Raw genomic sequence first — 26,826 nt, 5'->3', positions numbered from 1 at the left:
AGTGGTGAATCTGTGGAATTCTCTGCCACAGGAAACAGTTGAGGCCAGTTCATTGGCTATATTTAAGAGGGAGTTAGATATGGCCCTTGTGGCTACGGGGGGGGGGGTCAGGGGGTATGGAGGGAAGGCTGGGGCGGTGTTCTGAGTTGGATGATCAGCCATGATCATAATAAATGGCCGTGCAGGCTCGAAGGGCCGAATGGCCTACTCCTGCACCTATTTTCTATGTTTCTATGTAAGGTGCCTGGAAGTAGGTACAGAGGAGATGTCAAGGGTAAGTTTTTTACGCAGAGGGTGGTGAGTGTGTGGAATGGGCTGCTGGCAGTGGTGGTGGAGGTGGAAACGATAGGGCCTTTTAAGAGACTCCTGGATGGATACATGGAGCTTAGAAAAATAGAGGGCTATGGGTAAACCTAGGTAGTTCTAAGGTAAGGACATGTTTGGCACAGCTTTGTGGGCCAAAGGGCCTGTATTGTGCTGTAGGTTTTCTATGTTTCTAGTGTATGAGAGGTCTCCAGAGTTGATGAGGTCAGTAACAATTTTGGAGACAATTTTCTGATAGTTTTGAGTGGAGTCCTGTTCAAGAGGTGGGTTTGAGGAGGTGTCTTGAGAGTTGCCGCCTGGCTTCAGCAAGGAGAGGTCAGTCCGCCACGTTACCACAGCTCCTCCTTTGTGGTTTTGATGGTAAGAACTGCATACAGTACAATAATTTTATCCTGCTGGAATATACTGTAGTTCCAGTCAGCACACTACAGAAAGAATGTGATGACAGTGAATAAAATAAAACATGCGGGTGTAGTTTTATGTGCTTAACAAAAGCCGTAGTCCTTCCATTACGAACAAAACCAAAAGTAGTCGCCGTACACTGACAGCATTATGTCAGACGTCGTCTCTTGAAGTGAACACAACTCAGTGGTGGTACTGATGAAGGGTCTCCGCCCGAAACGTTGACTCTACTCTTTTCCGTAGGTGCGAGCTGGCCCGCTGAGTTCCTCCAGTACTTGGTGTGTGTTGTTTCGGATTTCCAGCTTCTTCAGATTGCCCAAGTTTGTTTTCATAATCACGAGACACTGAGGGGGAGACGAGTCATCCCGGCTTTAGGCGGCGCTCAATGCGGAGGATCCCTCCTTCAGGTCCTGGTGCGTGTGCTAGCGTGGGCTACTCGCGGTGCGAAGATGGTGAAACTGAGTAAAGAGAGCAAACAGCGGCTGCAGCAGGTGTTCCGTGTCACCCAGTTCGCTATCCGCTGGGGCTTCATCCCAACCGTGCTTTACCTGGGTCAGTACCGTCGGTGGCCTGCGCCGGGGCTCGCGGGGCGGCTTCAGTCCTCGCGGTGAGGCCCAGGACGGCTGAGGGAGCAAGGGCCGGGGAAGCGGGGGGCTAAGGATAGCTGGCTAGCTAAAGATCGGGGGTGGGGGCGAATGCCTAATGGCTGCTGAGGATATGGGGAGGGGGCGAAAGGGTAAGTGGGGCTGAATGAGGGGAGGGTAGGGGGCCTGGTCCCGAGGGCGCATGATGGTGTTGGAGGGTGTGTCCCAAAGGCGCCTGAGGGTGTATGGCGGGGGGAGGGGGGCAGACAAAGGCACCTGAGGGTGTGTGGAGGAAGAGGGGAACCCAAGGGCGCCTGAGGGGGTGGCAAGGACCTAATTGCGGCTATGTGTGTGGAAGGGGCCCAAGGGCAGCTGAGCAGATGGGGGGGGGGGGGGAGCAAGGACGGCTGAGGGTGGTGAGGGCTTAAGAACGGCTGAGCCTGGTGGGTATGGACAGGGCCGGGGAGGCGGAGGTCTATGTGTGGAGGGGTGAGGAGTGAGAATCAGAATAAGTATGTAGATTTACAATGAAAAGTGGTAAGAGGAAATTAATGGAATTATGAAAACCAACATAGAGCCAATTCTATTCATAAATCTATGCCACAAGTATAAGAAATATTAAGCATTTTGGGGGATCTGACTCATTGGCATATCATTTACTGTATAATTATGCCTCCTCGCTTCCACTTTACTATATTGGTGTCTTGTGATTTATTGTTTGAATTATGATAATGAGGAACTTCATCTAATGGATAGGAATGATGTGGCTATTGTGTGGTAGGGCAGGAATGGATTCTCAATACTCCTGGATTTTAGTGCTTTAAAAGGGATAGAGAGGGCGGAAAAAGGGGAGGAGGGGTGGCATTACTGGTCAGGGATACTATTACAGCTACAGAAAGGGTGGGTAATGTAGCAGGGTCCTCTTTTGAATCAGTATGGGTGGAAGTTAGGAACAGGAAGGGAGCAGTTACTCTATTGGGGGTATTCTATAGGCCCCCTGGTAGCAGCAGAGATCTAGAGGAGCAGATTGGGAGGCAGATTTTGGAAAGGTGCAAAAATAACAGGGTTGTTATCATGTGTGACTTTAACTTCCCTAATATTGATTGGCACCTGATTAGTTCCAAGGGTTTAGATGGGGCAGAGTTTGTTAAGTGTGTCCAGGACGGATGCCTGTCACAGTATGTGGACAGGCCGACTCGGGGGAATGCCATACTAGATCTAGTACCAGGTAATGAACCGGGTCAGGTCACAGATCTCTCAGCGGGTGAGCATCTGGGGGACAATGACCACCGCTCCCTGGCCTTTAGCATTATCATGGAAAAGGATAGAATTAGAAAGGACAGGAAAATTTTTAATTGGGGAAGGGCAAATTATAAGGCTATAAGGCTAGAACTTGTGGGTGTGAATTGGGATGATGTTTTTGCAGGGAAATTGTACTATGGACATGTGGTCGATGTTTAGAGATCTCTTGCAGGATGTTAGGGATAAATTTGTCCCGATGAGGAAGATAAAGAATGGTAGGGTGAAGGAACCATGGGTGACAAGTGAGGTGGAAAATCTAGTCAGGTGGAAGAAGGCAGCGTACATGAGGTTTAGGAAGCAAGGATCAGATGGGTCTATTGAGGAATATAGGGAAGCAAGAAAGGAGCTTAAGAAGGGGCTGAGAAGAGCAAGAATGGGGCATGAGAAGGCCTTGGTGAGTAGGGTAAAGGAAAACCCCAAAGCATTCTTCAATTATGTGAAGAAAAAAAGGATGACAGGAGTGAAGGTAGGACCTATTAGAGATAAAGGTGGGAAGATGTGCCTGGAGGCTGCGGAAGTGAGCGAGGTCCTCAATGAATACTTCTCTTCAGTATTCACCAATGAGAGAGAACTTGATGATGGTGAGGACAATATGAGTGAGGTTGATGTTCTGGAGCATGTTGATATTAAGGGAGAGGAGGTGCTGGAGTTGTTAAAATACATTAGGACTGATAAGTCCCCGGGGCCTGATGGAATATTCCCCAGGCTGCTTCACGAGGCGAGGGAAGAGATTGCTGAGCTTCTGGCTAGGATCTTTATGTCCTCGTTGTCAACGGGAATGGTAGTACTGGAAGATTGGAGGGAGGCAAATGTTGTTCCCTTGTTCAAAAAAGGTAGTAGGGATAGTCCAGGTAATTATAGACCAGTGAGCCTTATGTCTGTGGTGGGAAAGCTGTTGGAAAAGATTCTTGGAGATAGGATCTCTGGGCATTTAGAGAATCATGGTCTGATCAGGGACAGTCAGTGTTGCTTTGTGAAGGACAGATCCTGTCTAACAAGCCTGATAGAGTTCTTTGAGGAGGTGACCAGGCATATAGATGAGGGTAGTGCAGTGGATGTGATCTACATGGATCTTAGTAAGGCATTTGACAAGGTTCCACACGCTCGGCTTATTCAGAAAGTCAGAAGGCATGGGATCCAGGGAAGTTTGGCCAGGTGGATTCAGAATTGACTTGCCTGCAGAAGGCAGAGAGTTGTGGTGGAGGGAGTACATTCAGATTGGAGGATTGTGACTAGTGGTCTCCTACAAGGATCTGTTCTGGGACCTCTACTTTTCGTGATTTTTATTAACGACCTGGATGTAGGGGTAGAAGGGTGGGTTGGCAAGTTTGCAGACGGCACAAAGGTTGGTGGTGTTGTAGATAGTGTAGAAGATTGTCAGAGATTGCAGAGAGACAGTGATAGGATGCAAAAGTGGGCTGAGAAGTGGCAGATGGAATTCAACCTGGAGAAGTGTGAGGTGGTACACTTTGGAAGGACAAACTCCAAGGCAGAATACAAAGTAAATGGCAGGATACTTGGTAGTGTGGAGGAGCAGAGGGATCTGGGGGTACATGTCCACAGATCCCTGAAAGTTGCCTCACAGGTGGATAGGGTAGTTAAGAAAGCTTATGGGGTGTTAGCTTTCATAAGTCGAGGGATAGAGTTTAAGAGTTGAGATGTAATGATGCAGCTCTATAAAACTCTGGTTAGGTCACACTTGGAGTACTGTGTCCAGTTCTGGTCGCCTCACTATAGGAAGGATGTTGAAGCATTGGAAAGGGTACAGAGGAGATTTACCAGGATGCTGCCTGGTTTAGAGAGTATGCATTATGATCAGAAATTAAGGGAGCTAGGGCTTTACTCTTTGGAGAGAAGGAGGATGAGAGGAGACATGATAGAGGTGTACAAGATAATAAGAGGAATAGATAGAGTGGATAGCCAGCACCTCTTCCCCAGGGAATCACTGCTCAATACAAGAGGACATGGCTTTAAGGTAAGGGTTGGGAAGTTCAAGGGGGATATTAGAGGAAGATTTTTAACTCAAGAGAGTGGTTGGTGCATGGAATGCACTGCCTGAGTCAGTGGTGGAGGCAGATACACTAGTGAAGTTTAAGAGACTACTAGACAGGTATATGGAGGAATTTAAGGTGGGGGCTTATGTGGGAGGCAGGGTTTGAGGGTCGGCATAACATTGTGGGCCGAAGGGCCTGTACTGTGCTGTACTATGTTCTATGTATGTCTATTGCAGGGACCCTTACGGAGGAGGCAGTCTATAAAACAAAATGGCTGCAATAATTTGCCAGAATCTGAGTGTTCTTTCTAAGATTTGTATATGCAAAAAATAAATATGTCTTTATTCTAGGTGAATTCACAATTGAATGTAAGATATCATGTAGTTGCTGATGAATGTTTGGTCACTCCAGCTGAAGGCGTGGATTACTCACAGTGGTTCGTACTGTCTACATGTGCAGTTTCTTTGTGTTAAATTTACCGTGGGGCATCCCGCCTGGCACTTATCCTTGTAAGCGCAAGTGCTACACCTGTCCCTACACCTCCTCTCTTGCCACCATTCAGGGCCCCAAACAGTACTTCCAAGTGATGCAACACTTCACTTGTGAGTCTGTTGGGGTCATCTATTGCATCCGGTGCTCCCAGTGCGGCCTCCTCTACATCGGCGAAACCCAACGCAGATTGGGGCACCGCTTCGTCGAGCACCTCCGCTCCGTCCGACAAAACAGACAGGATCTCCCAGTAGCCACCCACTTCAACTCTGCTTCCCACTCCCATTCAGATATGTCCATATATGGCCTCCTCTACTGCCATGATGAGGCTAAACTCAGGTTGGAGGAGCAACACCTCATATACCATCTAGGTAGTCTCCAGCCCCTTGGTATGAACATAGAATTCTCCAACTTCCGGTAATTCCCTCCCCCTCCCTTCCCCTATCCCTATGTCGCTCTGCCCCCTCCCCCAGCTGCCTACCTCCTCCCTCATGGTTCTGCCTCCTTCTACTACCCATTGTGTTTTCCTGTATTCTTTCTTCACCTTTCCTGCCTATCCCCTCCCTGCTTCCCCTCCCCCACCTCTTTATCTTTCCCCTTACTGGTTTTTCTCCTGGAACCTACCAGCCTTCTCCTTTCCATCCTCCCCCCACCTTCTTTATAGGACCTCTGCCCCTTCCCCCTGCAGTCCTGACGAAGGGTTCGGGCCCGAAACGTCGACTGATCTTTTCCACTGATGCTGCCCGACCTGCTGAGTTCCTCCAGCGTGTTGTGAGTGTTAGTTTTAAGCCCCTCATCTTAGAAAAGATGTGCTAGCATTGGAGAGGGTCCAGAGGAGGTTCACAAGAATGATTCCAGGAATGAAAGGGTTATCATACAAGGAACGTTTGATGGCTCTGGGTCTGTACTCGCTGGAATTCAGAAAGATGAGGGGGGATGTCATTGAAACCTTTCGAATGTTGAAAGGCCTAGACAGAGTAGATGTGGAAAAGGATGTTTCCCATTGTGGGAGAGTCTAGGACAAAAGCGTACAGCTTCAAGATAGAGGGGCGCTCTTTTGAAACAGAAATACAGAGAAATTTCTTTAGCCAAAGGGTGGTGAATTTGTTGCCACGTGGAGCTGTGGAGGCCAGGTCGCTGGGTGTATCTAAGGCAGAGATCGATAGGTTCTTGATTGGACATAGCATCAAAGGTTACAGAGAGAAAGCTGGGAAAAATGGGGTTGAGGAAGAGAGAAAAAAAAGATCAGCCATGATTTGAATGGTGGAATAGAGCAGACTTGATGGGCCAGATGGCCTAATTCTGCTCCTGTCTTATGGTCTAAGACTTTTATTTAGTTTGTAAGCATTTATTTTAAAGCGGTATGGAAAAAAAAACTGAACTGCTGAAAACACTCAGATCAAACAGCATTTGTGGAAAGGGAAACAGATGATGTTTCACGTCCAGGATCCTTTATCATCTACAAATTTGAGGTTTTTAAGAAAGCCCCAGCACAATGAGTAAGGAGGCTATAAAAAGCACAGAAACTCGTGTGGCTGTCCTTGTGATGCCCTGACATCACTGAGCAAGATTTTGAAATTCATTAAAAAATCTATTTTCAGCACAAGTTTTCCAGTTTCATCTGTTAATCCTTGCATTGGTGATAGCAGTGGCATTTTAGAAAATTGGTCAATTGGCAAATTTTCTGTAAACTCTTTAGTTTTTAACTGATGGGCCATTTTCATGGTTCTGCAATTACTTTAAGTTGTTAACATTCAGACCAGGCAGGCCGCTACTCAGAGATGGTGCAGGTGAAGTCCGTTCTGTTAAATGTTCTTTCAGGTATTGAATTCCAAATTTATTGCTAATATTTACAAAGGTGCGGAATTTATTCCCTGTGGAGTAAAATAAAGGTACCTTGCCAATTTTGAGTTCGTCCTGAAAATTAGCGTTGAAGAGAAACATATGGTATTGTACATCCCATTAGAAGTTATGTACATTCCAAAAATTCACACATGATTAGAGAGGAAGTATAGTATTTTTACTTTCATTGTGATTATTCATTAAATATAGTGAAATCTCAGAGGAAAGCAATTCAACTGCCATATTCACAAAAGGCTCCGAACAAATCTAAATAGTGTAGTTTTACAATGGTAACAAGTAAAGCAGTGTATTTAGGGAAGGAAACTTCCTATAAGTCCTGAGTCCCAATGTCTTTGTGAGTCTTGATGAAAGGATTTTGACCTTTGTCATTTGTTCTGTAAGCCAAGCTTTCTCTGACCTTTTCAGTTCTTGACATCCTAAGTCAAATTGTAGAATTAATGTCAAATGCTTAAATGTCTAAAACTGTTTTATTAAAAATCTCTGTGTGTACTGGTTAAAGAGCCTGAGGGCCGTAATTATCATTAATGGGAAAGAAATCGGTTGATTGAATGGAAGGATAGATAGAGGTGTTCAAGAAGCTGTTAGATTGGTACATGAATGTGCAGAAAATGGAGGGAAATGACATGTAGGCAGAAGGGATTCATTTAATTGGGCACTTGTTTACTAATTTATTTAGTTTGTCACAAACATTGTGGGCCAAGGGCCTGTTCCTATTGTTCTGAGCAATGTACAGTATATATGAAGAACAAAGTTGGTTTGAAAAGTTAGACTTTTAAGACATAGGAGCAAAATTTAGCCATTCGGCTCATCGACTCTGCTCTGCCATTCCATTGTGGCTGATCCCGGATCAAACTCAATCCCCTATATCTGCCTTCTCACCAGATCCTTTGATGCCCTGATCGATCAGGAAACAGTCAACTTCCACCTTAAGTATACCCGCAGACTTGGCCACCAACACAGTCTGTGGTAGAGCATTCCACAGATTTACTACACTCTGGCTAACAAAATTCCTTCTTAACTCTGTTCTAAAAGGTCACTCCTCAATTTTGAGGCTGTGCCCTCTAGTTCTGCATACCCCCACCATAGGAGCCATCCTCTCCACATCCACCCTATCTAGTCCTTTCAACATTCGGTAGATTTCAACAAGATCTCCCTGCATTCTTCTAAATTCCAGTGAGCACAGGTCCTGTTGTACCACTGATGGATTCAGGGGTCAGTGACAATTAGTCCCTTGTGAATCATTCTTGGTATAATTATTAGGGTAGCCTTGTCTTTCCAGAACCCCGAAGTCCCCCCCCCATCTTCCCCCACCCACACATAAGCAGCAGCAAAGCAACGACCCCCCCAACAGAAAAAAAAGCATCTGCACCCTCCACTGAGCACTCAAGCATGCAACAAAGCATCAATAAAGACACAGACTTGCAGTACCCCAAAGACTACTTGTTCACCTGGTAATCCAACATACCACAGGTTCTCTCTCTCCCTAATAAGGGAAAAAGAGGTGTCCCTGTTTCACAGTGAGAGGGGAGACATAACAAACAACTCGCTGATTTACGATGTTAAAAGTCTGTTGCGTCGCTTCTTCCGAGCTCTGTGTCCAAAGAGCACGGATCTCTGGGTACACAGCCAGCTTACTGCTTACGGTCTTCCGTCTCCCATGACACACCAGATTCCTGCAGCAGCACCAACCTTGAGTCTGCCCGCCTCCAGAGCCTCTAATTCTCCAATTCCCTGTCCAAAAATGCTATGGGAGTACTTTCACCTTGTGGACAACAGCATAGGAGAATTATACCACCTCAATGGTAGACTGGGATGAACAATAAATGTTTAGAAACCATGGAAACCATAGAAAAACTACAGCACAGAAACAGGTCTTTTGGCCCTTCTTGGCTGTGCCGAACCATTTTCTGCCTAGTCCCACTGACCTGCACGCGGACCATAGCCCTCCATACACCTCCCATCCATGTATCTGTCCAATTTATTCTTAAATGTTAAAAAAGAACCCGCATTTACCACCTCGTCTGGCAGCTCATTCCATACTCCCACCACTCTCTGTGTGAAGAAGCCCCCCCCTAATGTTCCCTTTAAACTTTTCCCCCTTCACCCTTAACCCATGTCCACTGGTTTTTTTCTCCCCTTGCCTCAGTGGAAAAAGCCTGTTTGCATTCCCTCTATCTATACCCATCATAATTTTATGTACCTCTATCAAAGCTCCCCTCATTCTTCTATGATCCAGGGAATAAAGTCCTAACCTATTCAACCTTTCTCTGTAATTGAGTTTCTCAAGTCCCGGCAACATCCTTGTAAACCTTCCCTGCACTCTTTCACCCTTATTTATATCCTTCCTGTAATTTGGTGACCAAAACTGAACACAATACTCCAGATTTGGCCTCACCAATGCCCTCATCATAACATTCCAGCTCTTATACTCAATACTTTGATTAATAAAGGCCAATGTACCGAAAGCTCTCTTTACGACCCTATCTACCTGTGACGCCACTTTTATGGAATTTTATATCTGTATTCCCAGATCCCTCTGTTCTACTGCACTCCTCAGTGCCTTACCATTAACCCTATATGTTCTACCTTGGTTTGTCCTTCCAACGTGCAATACCTCACATTTGTCTGTATTAAACTCCATCTGCCATTTTTCATCCCATTTTTCCAGCTGGTCCAAGTCCCTCTGCAGGCTCTGAAAACCTTCCTCACTGTCTACTACACCTCCAATCTTTGTATCATCAGCAAATTTGCTGATCCAATTTACCACATTATCATCCAGATCATTGATATAGATGACAAATAACAATGGACCCAGCACTGATCCATGTGGCACACCACTAGTCACAGGCCTCCACTCGGAGAAGCAATTCTCTACTACCACTCTTTGGCTTCTTCCATTGAGCCAATGTCTAATCCAATTTACCACCTCTCCATGTATACCTAGCGACTGAATTTTCCTACCTAACCTCCCATGTGGGACCTTGTCAAAGGCCTTACTGAAGTCCATGTAGACAATATCCACTGCCTTCCCTTCATCCACTTTCCTGGTAACCTCCTCGTAAAACTCCAATAGATTGGTCAAACATGACCTACCACGCACAAAGCCATGTTGACTCTCCCTAATAAGTCCCTGTCTATCCAAATGCTTGTAGATTCTGTCTCTTAGTACTCCCTCCAATAACTTATCCACTACCGACGTTAAACTTACTGGCCTATGATTTCCCAGATTACTTTTCGATCCTTTTTTAAACAACGGAACAACATGAGCCACTCTCCAATCTTCCGGCACCTCACCTGTAGACAGCGACATTTTAAATATTTCTGCCAGGGCCCCCGCAATTTCAACACTAGTTTCCTTCAAGGTCCGAGGGAACACTCTGTCAGTTCCAGGGGATTTATCCACTTTAATTTTCCTCAAGACAGCAAGCACCTCCTCCTTTTCAATCTGTACAGTTTCCATGATCTCACTACTTGTTTCCCTTAATTCCATAGACTTCATGTCAGTTTCCTTAGTAAATACAAACACAAAAAATCTATATAAGATCTCCCCCATTTCCTTTGGTTCCGCACATAGCCGACCACTCTGATCTTCAAGAGGACCAATTTTATCCCTTACAATCCTTTTGCTCTTAATATACCTGTAAAAGCTCTCTGGATTATCCTTCACTTTGACTGCCAAGGCAACCTCATGTCTTTTAGCCCTCCTGATTTCTTTCTTAAGTATTTTCTTGCACTTCTTATACTCCTCAAGCACCTTATTTACTCCCTGTTTCCTATACATGTCATACAACTCCCTCTTCTTCTTTATCAGAGTTCCAATATCCCTTGAGAACCAAGGTTCCTTATTCCTATTCACTTTGCCTTTAATCCTGACAGGAACATACAAACTCTGCACTCTCAAAATTTCTCCTTTGAAGGCTTCCCACCTACCGATCACATCTTTGCCAGAGAACAACCTGTCCCAATCCACGCTTTTTAGATCCTTTCTCATTTCTTCAAATTTGGCCTTCTTCCAGTTCAGAACCTCAACCCTAGGACCAGATCTATCCTTGTCCATGATCAAGTTGAAACTAATGTCGTTATGATCACTGGAACCAAAGTGCTCCCCTACACGGACTTCCGTCACTTGTCCTAACTCGTTTCCTAACAGCAGATCCAATATTGCATCCCCTCCAGTTGGTTCCTCTATATATTGATTTAGAAAACTTTCCTGAACACATTTTACAAACTCTAAACCATCCAGACCCCTAACAGTATGGGAGTCCCAATCAATATATGGAAAATTAAAATCCCCTACCACCAGAACTTTGTTTCCTGCAGTTGCCTGCTATCTCTCTGCAGATTTGCTCTTCCAATTCTCGTTGACTATTGGGTGGTCTGTAATACAATCCCACTAATGTGGCCATACCTTTCATGTTTCTCAGCTCCACCCATAAGGACTCAGTAGACAAACCCTCTAATCTGTCCTGCCTGAGCACTGCTGTAATATTTTCCCTAACAAGCAATGCTACTCCCCCACCTTTCATTCCTCTGCCTCGATCACATTTGAAACAGCGGAACCCCGGAATATTAAGCTGCCAGTCCTGCCCCTCCTGTAGCCAAGTTCCACTAATTGCTATAATGTCATAATTCCACATGTCAATCCACGCCCTCAACTCATCCACCTTCCCCGCAATACTCCTAGCATTGAAATATATACGCCTCAGAAGATTTTTACCACCACTCACAACCTTTCTATTAGTGGATTTGCTTGAACTTTTAACATCATTTATTTTCACCCCAGCCACACTGTCAGCTCTGGCACTCTGGTTCCCATTCCCCTGCAAATCTAGTTTAAAGCCTCCCCAATAGCACTAACAAACCTCCCTGAAAGGATATTGGTCCCCCTGCAGTTCAAGTGTAACCCGTCTCTCTTGTACAGGTCCCACCTGCCCCAGAAGAGGTCCCAATGATCCTGAAATCTGAAACGCTGCCCCCTACACCAGTTCCTCAGCCACTTGTTCATCCTCCAGAGCATCCTATTCTTACCCTCACTGGCACGTAGCACAAGTAGCAATCCTGAGATTACCACCCTTGAGGTCCTGCTTTTCAACTTCCTACCAAGCTCTTTATACTCACTGTCCAGGACCTCTTCACTCTTCCTTGCTTTGTCCTGGTAATCCTTGCATGATTTTTCTATCATGTTCTTTGTGGATGTTGACATTTCTCTGCAGTAATATCAACATATTCTGTGTATTAAAGATTGGTCAAACCCGTTTTGTGTAGAGTCAGACTCCGGAAGACTGCAAGGAGAGTATGTATAGTAGGTGGCCAGAAGAACTTGAGGATCAATGTGTATATTTTGACCTCCCCTACCACATGTTTCTATGATGTTAATGAATGGAGTGTAGCAGCAGCAATGATAATAATATGTACTGTGTCTGTAAATCGTGATTTTATGCTGGCTTTACTAATATGTTGTTTTCTTCCAGGTTTTAGGAGAGGTGGCGATCCAGGAATGCCAGAGCCCAGCCTTCTAAGGTAAACCCGTGAAAGTATTATGATTAGTTGAAGGAACTTTGTTGTTTGTTGTATGTTGTATGGTAAATAGTTTGCCTGAAGTCTTCCTTGCATTCTCTTCCAAACTCTAAATGCCAATGTTTTGGGGAAGGTGGAGATTTATTTACTAAGGGATGTTGTTGCAGAACTTTTTTTGTATCCTCTATTTCAGACAGCTTTTTGCTTCTCCAGCTATCATTTCCATTGCGGTGGAAATGTCAAATATCAGAGGGCATAGACTTAAGGTGAAAGGGGATAAGTTTAAAGGTGATGGAAAAGGCAATTTTTTTCTAAAAGAGTGCCGGTTGCCTGAAATGGGGCAGTGAGTGATAGAAGCAATTATGAAAGCAACATTTAAGTGGTATTCACACAAACACAAAAGGGGCAGGAATGCAGACTATGTAGACAGATGGGATTATCTAGATTGGCATCATGGTTTTGTAGATGTGGTGGCTGGTGCAACTATTCCTGTGCTGCACTGTTCTACAGTCCTAGTGTGCATAGAAAATTGCTCTCTAATAGCAAATCTAGGTCTTTTTGTGATTGTCAGGATGTAATGTGTGGAATGACATAGGAACCTATTCTGGGGCCTCAGCTTTCTTAAAATTTGAATTAATTTAAATCTTACATGCATCCCACTATGTGAGGGAGTAAAGATCTTTGTTATGACTCCGTCACAGCTTACAGACATGTGAATTTATAAGTCTAATGGCTTTTAGAAAGAAACTGTCCTGTGGCCTGGCTTTAATGCTGCTGTACCATTTGCTAGACGGAAGCAGCTGAAACAGTTTATGATTGGGAGGACTGGTGTCTCCAATGATCTTCCAGGCCTTCTTTACACACCTGCTGCTGTAAATGTCCTCAACGGAGGGAAGTTCACATCCACAGATGCGCTGGGCTGTCCGTACCACTCTCTGCAGTGCCCAGTGATCAAGGTTGGTGCAGTTCCTTCACCAGGCTGCTCTCAATGATGCCAACCTATCTTCATACTGTAGGTGTCACAGTATCGTAGTGGTTAGCGCAACACGATTACAGCTCAGGGTGTCGGGAGTTTTGGTGTTCAATCCCAGTGTCCTCTGCAAGGAGTTTGTGGAATGTGTGGATTTTCTTTGGATGCTTCAGTTCTCTCCCACCCGTCTCCCCACTGTCCAGAGATGTACAGGTTAATCAGTCATTGTAGACTGTCCCATGGTTAGGCTAGGGTTAAAATCAGGGGTTGCCAGGTTGCGCAGCTCAAAGGGCCGAAAGGCATTGTCTGCACTTTATCTCTAAACAAATTAAATAAATAATCCAAGACAAACAACAGGAATTCTGCACATGCTGGAAATTCAAGCAACACACATCAAAGTTGCTGGTGAACGCAGCAGGCCAGGCAGCATCTCTAGGAAGAGGCACAGTCGACGTTTCAGGCCGAGACCCTTCGTCAGGACTAACTGAAGGAAGAGTGAGTAAGGGATTTGAAAGTTGGAGGGGGAGGGGGAGATCCAAAATGATAGGAGAAGACAGGAGGGGGAGGGATGGAGCCAAGAGCTGGATCAGGTGATTGGCAAAGGGGATATGAGAGGATCATGGGACAGGAGGCCTGGGGAGAAAGACAAGGGGGGGGAACCAGAGGATGGGCAAGGGGTATAGTCAGAGGGACAGAGGGAGAAAAAGGAGAGTGAGAGAAAGAATGTGTGTATGAAAATAAATAACGGATGGGATACGAGGGGGAGGTGGGGCATTAGCGGAAGTTAGAGAAGTCAATGTTCATGCCATCAGGTTGGAGGCTACCCAGATGGAATATAAGGTGTTGTTCCTCCAACCTGAGTGTGGCTTCTTCTTTACAGTAGAGGAGGCCGTGGATAGACATGTCAGAACGGGTACAGTAGAGGAGGCCTATATATTGGCGAGACCTGACGCAGACTGGGAGACCGCTTTGCTGAACACCTACGCTCTGTCCGCCAGAGAAAGCAGCATCTCCCAGTGGCCACACATTTTAATTCCACATCCCATTCCCATTCAGGTTGGAGGAACAACACCTTATATTCCGTCTGGGTAGCCTCCAATCTGATGGCATGAACATTGACTTATCTAACTTCTGCTAATGCCCCACCTCCCCCTTGTACCCCATCCGTTATTTATTTTTATACACACATTCTTTCTGTCACTCTCCTTTTTCTCCCTCTGTCCCTCTGACTATACCCCTTGTCCATCCTCTGGTTCTCTCCACCCCCCCCTTGTCTTTCTCCCCGGGCCTCCTGTCCCATGATCCTCTCATATCCCCTTTTGCCAATCACCTGTCCAGCTCTTGGCTCCATCCCTCCCCCTCCTGTCTTCTCCTATCATTTTGGATTTCCCCCTCCCCCTCCCACTTTCAAATCTCTTACTAACTCTTCCTTCGGTTAGTCCTGATGAAGGGTCTCGGCCTGAAATGTCGACTGTACCTCTTCCTAAATAATCCAAGATCTCTCATTCAGGCAACTACCAGGTAAATTTCCTCTGCACCCTCTTTATAGCTTCTACATGCTTCTGATAATGAAGTGACTAGAACTGAACACAATACTTCCAAACATGGTCTAACCAGAGTTTTATAGAGGCTCTTGAACTCAATCCCAGACTACTGTAGACCAACACACCATGTACTTGCAACACTGTGTGTCCGACAGAGTGATCAGCAGCACTGGGGCTCCACAGGGGACTGTCTCGTCTCCCTTTCTCTTCACCATTTACACCTCAGACTTCAACTACTGCACAGAGTCTTGTCATCTTCAGAAGTTTTCGGATGACTCTGCCATAGTTGAATGCAGCAGCAAGGGAGATGAGGTTGAGTACAGGGCTACGGTAGGAAACTTTGTCACATGGTGTGAGCAGAATTATCTGCAGCTTAATGTGAAAAAGACTAAGGAGCTGGTGGTAGACCTGAGGAGAGCTAAGGTACCAGTGACACACATCAAAGTTGCTGGTGAACGCAGCAGTCCAGGCAGCATCTCTAGGAAGAGGTGCAGTCGACGTTTCAGGCCGAGACCCTTCGTCAGGACTAACTGAAGGAAGAGTGAGTAAGGGGTTTGAAAGTTGGAGGGGGAGGGGGAGATCCAAAATGATAGGAGAAGACAGGAGGGGGAGGGATGGAGCCAAGAGCTGGACAGGTGATTGGCAAAAGGGGATACGAGAGGATCATGGGACAGGAGGTCCGAGAAGAAAGACAAGGAAGGGGGGGACCCAGAGGATGGGCAAGAGGTATATTCAGAGGGACAGAGGGAGAAAAAGGAGAGTGAGAGAAAGAATGTGTGCATAAAAATAAGTAACAGATGGGGTACGAGGGGGAGGTGGGTCCTAGCGGAAGTTAGAGAAGTCGATGTTCATGCCATCAGGTTGGAGGCTACCCAGACGGAATATAAGGTGTTGTTCCTCCAACCTGAGTGTGGCTTCATCTTTACAGTAGAGGAGGCCGTGGATAGACATGTCAGAATGGGAATGGGATGTGGAATTAAAATGTGTGGCCACTGGGAGATCCTGCTTCCTCTGGCGGACAGAGCATAGATGGCTTAGTGGTGGGATCCCGTTGGAGGTGGCGGAAGTTACGGAGAATAATATGTTGGACCCGGAGGCTGGTGGGGTGGTAGGTGAGGACCAGGGGAACACTATTCCTAGTGGGGTGGTGGGAGGATGGAGTACCTAGGGATACGAATTGACAATAAACTGGACTGGTCTAAGAACACTGAGGCTGTCTACAAGAAGGGTCAGAGCCGTCTCTATTTCCTGAGGAGACTGAGGTCCTTTAACATCTGCTGGACGATGCTGAGGATGTTCTACGAGTCTGTGGTGGCCAGTGCTATCATGTTTGCTGTTGTGTGCTGGGGCAGCAGGCTGAGGATAGCAGACACCAACAGAATCAACAACTCATTCGTAAGGCCAGTGATGTTGTGGGGATGGAACTGGACTCTCTCACGGTGGTGTCTGAAAAGAGGATGCTGTCTAAGTTACATGCCATCTTGGTCAATGTCTCCCATCCACTACATAATGTACTGGGTGGGCACAGGAGTACATTCAGCCAGAGACTCATTCCTCCGAGGTGCAGTACAGAGCGTCATAGGAAGTCATTCCTGCCTGTGGCCATCAAACTTTACAACTCCTCCCTTGGAGGGTCAGATACCCTGAGCCGATAGGCTGACTCTGGATTTATTTCATAATTTACTGGCATAATTTACATATTACTATTTAACTATTTATGGTTCTATTACTATTTATTATTTATGCTGCAACTGTAACGAAAACCAATTTCCCCCGGGATCAATAAAGTATGACTATGAACTTGCACTGTAACTTTGAAGGATCTTTGGATGTGAACCTCAAGATCCCCCTATTCCTCCTGTTACGAACTGTAAATTTTTAGAAACAAACCAGCAGCAAGAGATTTCACACTGCGTCAGGTTTTAATGTTAAAACCACTGTTTATTACTATCTACTTATAATTTGGTATATCAACCAAGATAACAAAAGTTAACAGTGTTATGTGTATATATGTGTGTGAATATAACTCTCAAACTATTGAGCTTAGGGGAACAATGCTTAGAGTCTTGAGATGGTAAAGTAGGAAAGTTCAGTAATCCACGAAATAAGTGATGGGAGAGAGATATTTGTGATCCACGTTGTAATGGAGAGAGAAGGTAAGTACGAAGTATTCCACAAGTTCCACGCTGGTAAAACGTGATAATAGTCACTGTAGATCTTGTCCGTCATGACGTTCCAAATCCACATACGAATTATCACTGAAACTGACCTGTCACAGGAATATCATCTTCCAGTGGTTACCACACAACATACCCAGGCAAGGGCTACACAAGTGGTCCCACAAGATATCCCCAAAATCCACTCCTATGGATTATACGAATTGGCAGTCACCATGTGCCGATGTTTAACCCAATCTTTTGGGCTTAAGAGAATTCAAACCATCGCAGTGACCAGCCAGAGTCCCGGAAGCTGGTCTTCTTTTTCTGCTACCACTGAAGGTCTCTCTCTGTCTCTCTGTCTGTGTAAAAATCTGAAGCAAGCTTCTTCACCCTGTGACTGACGTCATAGTCCCACCTTACTAAGGCGCTTAAAACGACAGTCCACAGTAAACGAAACCTATGGGTTCATAACACTCCACACTGTTGAGAATTAGACTTAGGCCCTTTGGCCCAGTTAGTCCGTGCCAAACTGTTATTTTGCCTAATCCCATCAGCCAGCACTTAGACCATAGCCTCTCATATCAATCTGTCAGGAGAAGGAAGGGAAATGGGTAGCCATTACAGAGTACCCCTCTGACCATTCCCTGAGGCAGGCGACCTACCAAATGGGAGCCGTAGTGACTGGGTCTCTGACATTGAGTCTGGTGCTGTGGCTCAGAAGAGAAGAGAGGTGAAGAGGACTGCTGTGGTGACAGGAGATTCCGTAGTCCGAGGAACTATGTCAAGATTCTGTGGGCGCGATTAGAGACACCCAGATGGTATGTTGCCTCCCAGGTGCCAGGGTCATGGATGTCTCGGATCAGGTCGACGGCATTCTAATGGGAGAGGGTGAGCAACCAGGAGTCTTGAGTACCTATTGGCACCAATGGCATAAGTAGGGAAGGTGAGGAGACCCTAAAGAGAGATCTTAGGAAGCTAGGTAGAAAGCTGAAAAACAGGACCTCCAAAGTAGTAATCTTGGAGTTGCTGCCCGGTCCACTTGCCAGTGAGGGTCAGAATAGGATTAGGGTTACTACAGAAAAGGTTCCTGGGAAACTAAAAGATCTGAAGTTAGTTAAGTCACCTGAACCAGATGGTATACACCCCAGAGCTCTGAAGGAGGTGGCTGAAGAGATTGCGGATGCATAAGTAGTGATCTTTCAAGAATCAATTGATTCTGGCATGATTCTGAAGGGCTGGAAAATTGCAGATGATTTCCCTGACCTTGTTGGCAGTTAATTGTACACCTTAGGATATGTGTTTCATAGTTTCAGTTGCAGTTTGCAATTGATATTTACTATTATCAGTCAAATGTTCGAGTAGATTTGAAATTAGCCATTCTAAATGGTAATGAGTAATAATTTTGGTTGCTGCCCAAAATGTATCTATCCAAACCTCTCTTAAATGTTGAAGTCAAGCTCGCATGGACCACTTGTGCCGACGTCTCACGGCACTCTGAGCGAAGAAGTTTCCCCTCACGTAAACTTCTCACCTTTCACCCTTAAGCCATGACCTGGTCGTAGTCCCACCTAACCTCAGTGGAAAAAGCCTGTTTGAATTTACCCTATCTATACCCATCATAATTTTGTATATCTCTATCAAATCTCATGTCAATCTTTTATGTTCTAAAGAATACAATCCTAACCTATTCAATCTTTCCTTATAACGCAGGTCCTCCAGACCTGACAAAATCCTTGTTAATTTTCTCTGCACTCTTTTAACCTTAGTTACATCTTTCTGGTAGGTAAGTGACCAAATCTGCACGAATACTCCAAATTTGGCCTCACCAACATCTTATACAACTTCAACATAACATCCCACCTTTTGCATTTTGATTTACGAAGGCCAATGTGCCAAAAGCTTTCTTTATGACCTTATCTACCTGTGACACCGCTTTCAATGAATTATGTACCTCTATTCCAAGATCCCTTGTTCTACCACACTCTTCAGTGCCCTACCATTCACTGTGTAAGACCTCCCTGGCTGGTCCTACCGAAGTGCAACAACTCGCACATGTCTGCATTAAATTCCAACTGCCATTTTTCTCCCTATTTTTCCAGCTGATACAGATCCCTCTGCAAGCCAAGATAGCCTTCCTTCCTGTCCACTACACCCCCAGTTTAAGTGTCATCTGCAGCTTTGCTGATCCATTTAACCACACTATCATCCAGATCATTGATATAGATGACAAAGAACAAAGGACTCAGCACTGATCCCTGCGGCACACCTCTAGTCATAGGCCTCCAATCAGAGAGGCAGCCCTCTACTATTACTCTTTGGCTTCTGCCACAAAGCCAATGTCTAATTCAATTTACTACCTCATCTTGAATGTCGAGCGACTGAACCTTATTGACCAGCCTCCCATGTGGGACCTTGTCAGATGCCTTACTAAAGGCCATGTAGACAACATCCACTGCCTTGCATTCATCCACTTTCCTGGTAACATCCTTGAAAATCTCTCTTGGATTGGGTAGATATGACCTACTGCATATGAAGCCTTCCTGACTATCCTTAATCTGTCTATGTCTATACAAATACTTACATACCTGATCCTTTAGAATACCTTTCAATAACTTTCCCATCACTGATGTCAGACTCACAGGCCTATAATTTCCTGGTTTCTGTTTAGAGCACTTTTTAAACAGCAGAAAACATTGGCTAACCTCCAATCCTCTGGTCCTCTCCTGTCACGAAGGATGCTTTAAATATCTCTGCCAGGGCCCCAGCAATTTCTGCACTTGCCTCCCATAGGGTATGAGTGAACACCTTGTCAGGCCGTGGGGATTTATTCCCCCTGATTTGCCTCAGTAGCAAACACCTCCTCTGTAATCTGTACAGGGTCCATGAAGTTGGTGCTGCTTTGTCTCACTTCTATAGACTCTGTATTCATCTCCCAATCAACTACAGATGCAAAGAATGGGCTTACAATCTTCCACCAAATGCTTCGGCTCCACACATGGATTACCTTTCTGGTCTGCCAGAGACCCAGTGTGGTCTTGCATATCTCTGAAATCCCTTGGGGTTCTCATTCAGGTTGTCTGCTAGGTCAACTTTATTCCTTCTAGAAATATACAAACATAGAAAAACTAAAGCACAATACAGGCCCTTCAGCCCACAATGCTAGGCCATACATGTACTTCGGAAATTACGTAGGGTTACCCATAGCCCTCTATTTTTCTAAGCTCCATGTACCTATCCAGGAGTCTCTTAAAAGACCCTATCATATGCCTCCATCACCATCGCTGGCAGCCCATTCCACGTACTGACCACTCTCTGCATTTTTAAAAAAAAAACTTACCCCTGACATCTCCTCTGTACCCACTTCCAAGCACCTTAAAACTGTGCCCTCTCATGATAACCATTTCAGCCCTGGGAAAAAGCCTCTGACTATCCAAATGATCAATACCTCTCATAATCTTATACACTCTATCAGGTCACCTCTCATCCTCTGTTGCTTCAAAGAGAAAAGGCCAAGTTCACTCAACCTATTCTCGTAAGGCATGCTCCCCAATCCAGGCAACTTCATTGTAAATCTCCTCCGCACCCTTTCTATGGTTTCCACGTCCTTCCTGTAGTGAGGCGACCAGAATTGAGTACTCCAGGTGGAGTCTGACCAGGGTCCCAAATAACTGCAACATTACCTCTTGGCTCTTGAACTCAATCCCACGGCTGATGAAGGCCAATGTACCATATGCCTTCTTAACCACAGAGTCAACCTGCGCAGCAGCTTTGAGTGTCCTGTGGACTTGGACCCCAAGATCCCTCTGACCCTCCACACTGCCAAGAGTCTTGCCATTAATGCTATATTCTGCCATCATATTTGACCAACCAAAACGAACCACCTCACACTTATCTGGGTTAAACTCCATCTGCCACTTCTCAGCCCAGTTTTGCACCCTACCGATGTCCGGCTGTAACCTCTGACAGCCCTCCACACTATCCACAACACCCCCAACCTTTGTGTCATAAGCAAATTTACTAACCCATCCCTCCACTTCCTCATCCGGGTCATCTATAAAAGTCACGAAGAGGGGGGGGTCCCAGAACAGATCTCTGAGGCACACCACTGGTCACCGACCTCCATGCAGAATATGACCCGTCTAAAACCACTCTTTGCCTTCTGTGGGCAAGCCAATTCTGGATCCATAAAGCAAGGTCCCCTTGGATCCTATGCCTCCTTTCTTTCTCAATAAGCCTTCCATGGGGTACCTTATCAAATGCCTTGCTAAAATCTATATACACTACATCTACTGCTCTACCTTCATCAGCGTGTTTAGTCACATCCTCAAAAAATTCAATCAGGCTCGTAAGGCATGACCTGCCTTTGACAAAGCCATGCTGACTATTCCAAATCATATTATACCTCACTAAATGTTCATAAATCCTGCCTCTCAGGATCTTTTCCATCAAATTACCGACCACTGAAGTAAGACTCACTGGTCTATAATTTCCTGGGCTATCTCTACTTCCTTTCTTGAATAAGGGAACAACATCTGCAACCCTGCAATGTTCTGGCACCTCCCCCGGCCCCATTGATGATGCAAAGATCATTGACAGAGGCTCTGTAATCTCCTCCCTCACCTTCCACAGTAGCCTGGGGTACATCTCGTCCGGTCCCGAAAACTTACCCAACTTGATGCTTTCCAAAAGCTCTAGCACCTCTTTTTTTAATGTCTATATGTTCAAACTTTTCAATCCGCTGTAAGTCATCTCTACAATCATCAAGATCCTTTTCTGTAGTGAATACTGAAGCAAAGTATTCATTAAGTACCTCATCTATCACCTCTGGTTCCATTCACACTTTTCCACTATCACACATGATTGGTCCTATTCTCTCACATCTTATCCTCTTGCTCTTCGCATACTTGTAGAATGTCTTGGGGTTTTCTTTAATCCTGCTGTCCAAGGCTTCCCATGGACCCTTCTGGCTCTCCTAATTTCATTCTTAAACTCCTTCCTGCTAGCCTTATAATCTTCTAAATCTCTATCATTACCTAGTTTTTTGAACCTTTCGTCAGCTCTTCTTTTCTTCTTGATTAGATTTACAATAGCCTTTGTACATCACAGTTCCTGTAGCCTACCATCCTTTCCCTGTCTCATTGGAACGTACCTATGCAGAACGGCACGCAAATATCCCCTGAACATTTGCCACATTTCTGCTGTACTTTTCCCTGAGAACATCTGTTCCCAATTTATGCTTCCAAGTTCCAGTCTGATAGCTTCATATTTCCCCTTACTCCAATTAAACGCTTTCCTAACTTGTCTGTTCCTATCCCTCTCCAATGCTATGGTAAAGGAGATAGAATTGTGATCACTATCTCCAGAATACTCTCCCACTGAGAGACCTGACACCTGACTAGGTTCATTTCGCAATACCAGATCAAGAACAGCCTCTCCTTTTGTAGGCTTATCTACATATTGTATCAGGAAACCTTCCTGAACACACCTAACAAACTCCACCCCATCTAAACCCCTTGCTCTAGGGAGATTCCAATCAATATTTAAGAAATTAAAATCTCCCACCACAATAACGCTGTTATTATTACACCTTTCCAAAATTTGTCTCCCCATCTGCTCCTCAATGTCCCTGTTACTATTGGGTGGTCTTTAAAAAACACCCAGTAGAGTTATTGCTCCCTTCCTGTTCCTAACTTCCACCCACAGAGACTCAGTAGACAATCCCTCCATGACTTTCTCTCTTTCTGCAGTTGTGACACTATCTCTCATCAACAGTGCCACGCCCCCACCTCTTCTGCCTATCCTTCCTGTCCTTTCTGAAATACCTAAAGCCTGGCACTCTCTGTAATGGCCACAACATCATAGCTCCAAGTACTGATCCACGCACTAAGCTCATCTACTTTGTTCATGATGTTTCTTGCATTAAACTAGGTACATCTCAAACCATTGGTCTGAGTGTATCTGTGCTCTTATCACCTGCCTATTTTCCCTCTTACACTGTCTCCAAGCTTCCTCTATTTGTGAGCCAATCACCCCCTCCTCCGTCTCTTCAGTTCCGTTCCCACCCCCCAGCAATTCTAGTTTAAACTCTCCCCAGTAGCCTTAGCAACCTCCCTGCCAGGATATTGGCTCCCCCTCGGATTCAAGTGCAGCCCGTCCTTTTTGTACAGGTCATGCCTGCCCTAAAAGAGGTCCCAATGATCCAGAAATCTGAATCCCTGCCCCCTGCTCCAATCCCTTAGCTACGCATTTATCCTCCACCTCACTCTATTCCTAAACTTGTCACGTAGCACAGGCAGTAATCTTGAGCTTACTGCCTTTGAGGACCTGCTTCTCAGCTTCTTTCCTAACTCCCTGTAGTCTGTTTTCAGGACCTCCTCCCTTTTCCTACCTATGTCGTTGATACCCATATGTACCATGACTTCTGGCAAACTGCAAATACAAAAATAAAGAATAATAAATAAAAAAAACAATAATTATCGAGGACATGAGATGAAGAGTCCTTGAAAATGAGTTGATAATTTGTGAGAATAGTGTGATGGGGCATGTGAAGTTCAATTAATTTATTTCCTTTGGTTCAAGAGCCCGATGGTGGAGGGGTAATAACTGTTCTTGAACCTGGTGGTGTGAGTCCTGAGGCTCCTGTACCACCTTCCTTACGTTTTGTGTAGATCTACTCAATGGGAGAGAGGACTTTACCTGTGTTGGATGGGCCATATCCACTACCTTTTGTGAGATTTTCAGTTCAAGGGCATTGGTGTTTCAGTACCAGGCTGTAACACAAACAGTCGATGTACTGTCATATAGAAGCTTGTCAAAGTTTTAGATCTCATGCTGAATCTTCGCAAATTTGTAAGGAAGTAAAGGTGCTGCAGTGCTTTCTTTGCAAGCTTTGACCAGCAGCCATTTCGGACATCGGAAGTTTGGAGATGAGGGTACTTCAGTCAGATCCACTGCCTGAGGATAAAAGGCAAGAGTGGTTTCCTGTAGTGTAATAGAGCTTTGACCAGTTGGTATTTGGGATTAATTAGTAAGAGCAAATTAAAGGAAGGAAGCAGCAAGAGCAGTGGCTGTTGTTGGAGTAGTGATCTTAAGGCTTGAACTCTTCAAGGCTTCACTCAGAGAAAACAAAGCTCCAGTTCTTTTTCTTCTCTTCTTTATATCTGCTCAGCTTGGCAGAGATGACAGGCAGGGTAGTGAACTACTCCTCTTGCGGGATGTGGGAAGGCAGGGACACCTACAGTATCCCTGACCACTACAACTGCATGAAATGCATCCAGCTGCAACAAACCATGTTAAGGAGTTGGAACTGGAACTGGATGAACTCTGGATCATTAGGAAGGATGAAGGGGCAATAGATAGGACATATAGAGGTAGGAAACTGTTAGATTGATCATAGAGTAGGTTAAAAGCATGGCACAATATCATGAGCCAGAGGGTCTGTATTATGCTATAATATTCTATGCTTATTTCTCATTCTTCTTTCCATTTTGCTATTTTTTCTGACTCACAATGCCAAATCATGCAATGATTAATGACATGATCAGTACCAGTCATTATAAATCTGTCTGCCATATTATGTAGGCTAAAAGGTGGAGATCCAGCTACTTATTTTACTTGTGTCTATTCGGGTAATATATTTTGAATGAACCAAATAGAATTCTGTAAATTAGTTAAATAGAAATTGGGAGAGCACAGCAGTTCTAATCGAGGAGTCAGCAGTGGAAAGGGTGAGCAGCTTCAAGTTCCTGGGTGTCAGCATCTATGAGGATCTATCCTAGGCCCACCATGTTGATGGAATTTTGAAAAAGGCACATATGTAAGTAAATTTCATTAGGAGTTTGAGGAGATTTAGTATGTCACCAAAGACTCTAGCATATTTCTACGGTTGTACTGTGGAGAGCGTTCTGTCTGGTGGCATCACTGTCTGGATGGTGGTGCCAAACAACCATCTCCATCATTGGCACTAGCCTTCCCATCATCGAGGGCATTTTCAAAAGCTGATGCCTCAAGAAGGTAGCGTCCATCATGAAAGACCCTCGCCACCCAGAACATGCCTTCTTTTCATTATTACCATCAAAAAGCTGGTACAGGAGCCCAAAGACATATACTCAATGTTTTACAAACAGCTTCTTCCTCTCTGCCATCAGATTTCTGAACAGTCCATGAACACTACCTCTTTTTCTCTCATTTCGCACGATTTATTTTTTAATATATTATTGTGTTATAGTAATTTTTGTGTATTTCACTGTAATGCTGCTGCAAAACAATAAATTTCATGACGAAGGGTCTCGGCCTGAAACGTGGACTGCACCTCTTCCTAGAGATGCTGCCTGGCCTGCTGCGTTCACCAGCAACTTTGATGTGTGTTGCTTGAATTTCCAGCATCTGCAGAATTCCTGTTGTTTGCGTTTTTAAATTTCATGAAGATATGTCAGCGATAATAAACCTGATTCTGGTTGATTTTCTATTTATAGTTTGCTGTGGGGATGAAGAGAACAGAAGATCTTACATTTCAACTGGAAACGCCATTTGAGAGGAAAGTTGGAAAGCCTAGATCACTACTATAGATGGTTTCACTGTAACACATCTACAACGCAAGAATTTCCAGAGGAAACCAGCACACTGTATTGTATTTCTGTAAAAGCAAAACTGTACTTGAGCTCTGTGTAGAATTAAAACTTAGTAGAAGAGAAAGAAAACCAAAAAAAAATTAAAATAACAATGATTTGTGCAGTGAATCTGTCGGGTGCCTTAGTAAGCACTTTAAAATGAGAAGCTTCTGCAAAATGTACTTGGGTGCATCATCTGTTATCTAAGCTTTTAAGATAACAGCTGTAATTAAAGTGTTCAAAGTATTAGGTAAACTTTATTTGAAACCGTTATCTTGAAGTTCGAGATGCATAAGGTAAATTTTGCTTTGGATTCGACATTTGTAATGAAGGTATGGATTAGAAATTTATCAATGAAAATAGAATTTTCCAGCAGTAAATTAACTTTTCATATGAAGTTGATTAAACAAAAAGACAGTTGTACTCTGAATAAAATGTGCTCTTTGCCTTTCTTGGTATTATGTAATATTTTACACTTAATTGTGAATCTTAGCTTTTCAGGTACCACCTTTTTGGCACTTTATGAAGGAGCAGGAATTGCATTTAATGTTCAAAAGTAGTCACACATGCTGTTTTAATGACTTCAGTGCTGTGTGCCTGGTACTATTTAGTTTTAAATCAAGCCAACTTTTAGTTTTTGGAAATTCCAAAATATTTGAATATCGTTTATTTTCTTGAGGGTTAATATTGACTGTATAAAATATAATTGACACATGCAAAAGTGACATGGAATGGTTCCAATAAAACCTACTTTCATGACTTGCAAAAAATGTCATCAATATGTTGAATAGAGTGGGAATTACATAGATTAGGTGCATTATTTTTTGGGGATTGTGGTGCTCGACAAGTTCTCAGAAATACTGTTAAATAGCTCTAATGTATGACATTCTATTATCCTAATTTTAGCCAGTGTAGTTTCTGGTAGTTAAATGTGTTTTTTCCCCATGGATCTTACTATTAAGTTGCTTTCACTTTTTGAAAAAAAAGTTTTGTGTTTCCTGAAACCAGCAAGGGATTTTTAGGGTTGTCTTAAATAACAATAAAACATAGTGGATAGGAATATCTTAGC

General features: G+C 44.5%; 1 protein-coding gene across 2 annotated transcripts; it reads left to right on the top strand.

The window, feature by feature from the left end:
• Window positions 1-1,086: 1,086 nt before the first annotated feature.
• Window positions 1,087-25,864, top strand: tomm7 (translocase of outer mitochondrial membrane 7 homolog (yeast)). 2 transcript variants are annotated; one of them, XM_072283086.1, is made up of 3 exons: window positions 1,087-1,333; window positions 12,430-12,478; window positions 25,623-25,864. In XM_072283086.1, exons 1-2 carry the CDS (start codon window positions 1,176-1,178, stop codon window positions 12,434-12,436), a joined length of 165 nt encoding a protein of 54 aa, XP_072139187.1. In that variant the 5' UTR covers window positions 1,087-1,175; the 3' UTR covers window positions 12,437-12,478; window positions 25,623-25,864. The 2 variants fall into 2 exon arrangements, with proteins under 2 accessions (XP_072139187.1, XP_072139185.1); XM_072283084.1 differs by having other exon boundaries at window positions 1,104-1,278.
• Window positions 25,865-26,826: the final 962 nt, after the last annotated feature.

This window comes from Mobula birostris, chromosome 19 (genome assembly GCF_030028105.1).
Source record: "Mobula birostris isolate sMobBir1 chromosome 19, sMobBir1.hap1, whole genome shotgun sequence".
NCBI lineage: Eukaryota > Metazoa > Chordata > Chondrichthyes > Myliobatiformes > Myliobatidae > Mobula > Mobula birostris.
Note: the sequence above shows the minus strand (reverse complement) of the source record. Positions and strands in the feature narration are given on the sequence as shown.

What these genes read in the sequence shown, in the direction of transcription:
- tomm7 (XM_072283084.1), top strand. Translation starts at nt 1,176, where the DNA reads ATGGTGAAACTGAGTAAAGAGAGCAAACAGCGGCTGCAGCAGGTGTTC. An exon ending in CCCAACCGTGCTTTACCTGG is followed by an intron (nt 1,279 to 12,429) that starts GTCAGTACCGTC and finishes GTTTTCTTCCAG; the next exon opens with GTTTTAGGAGAGGTGGCGAT.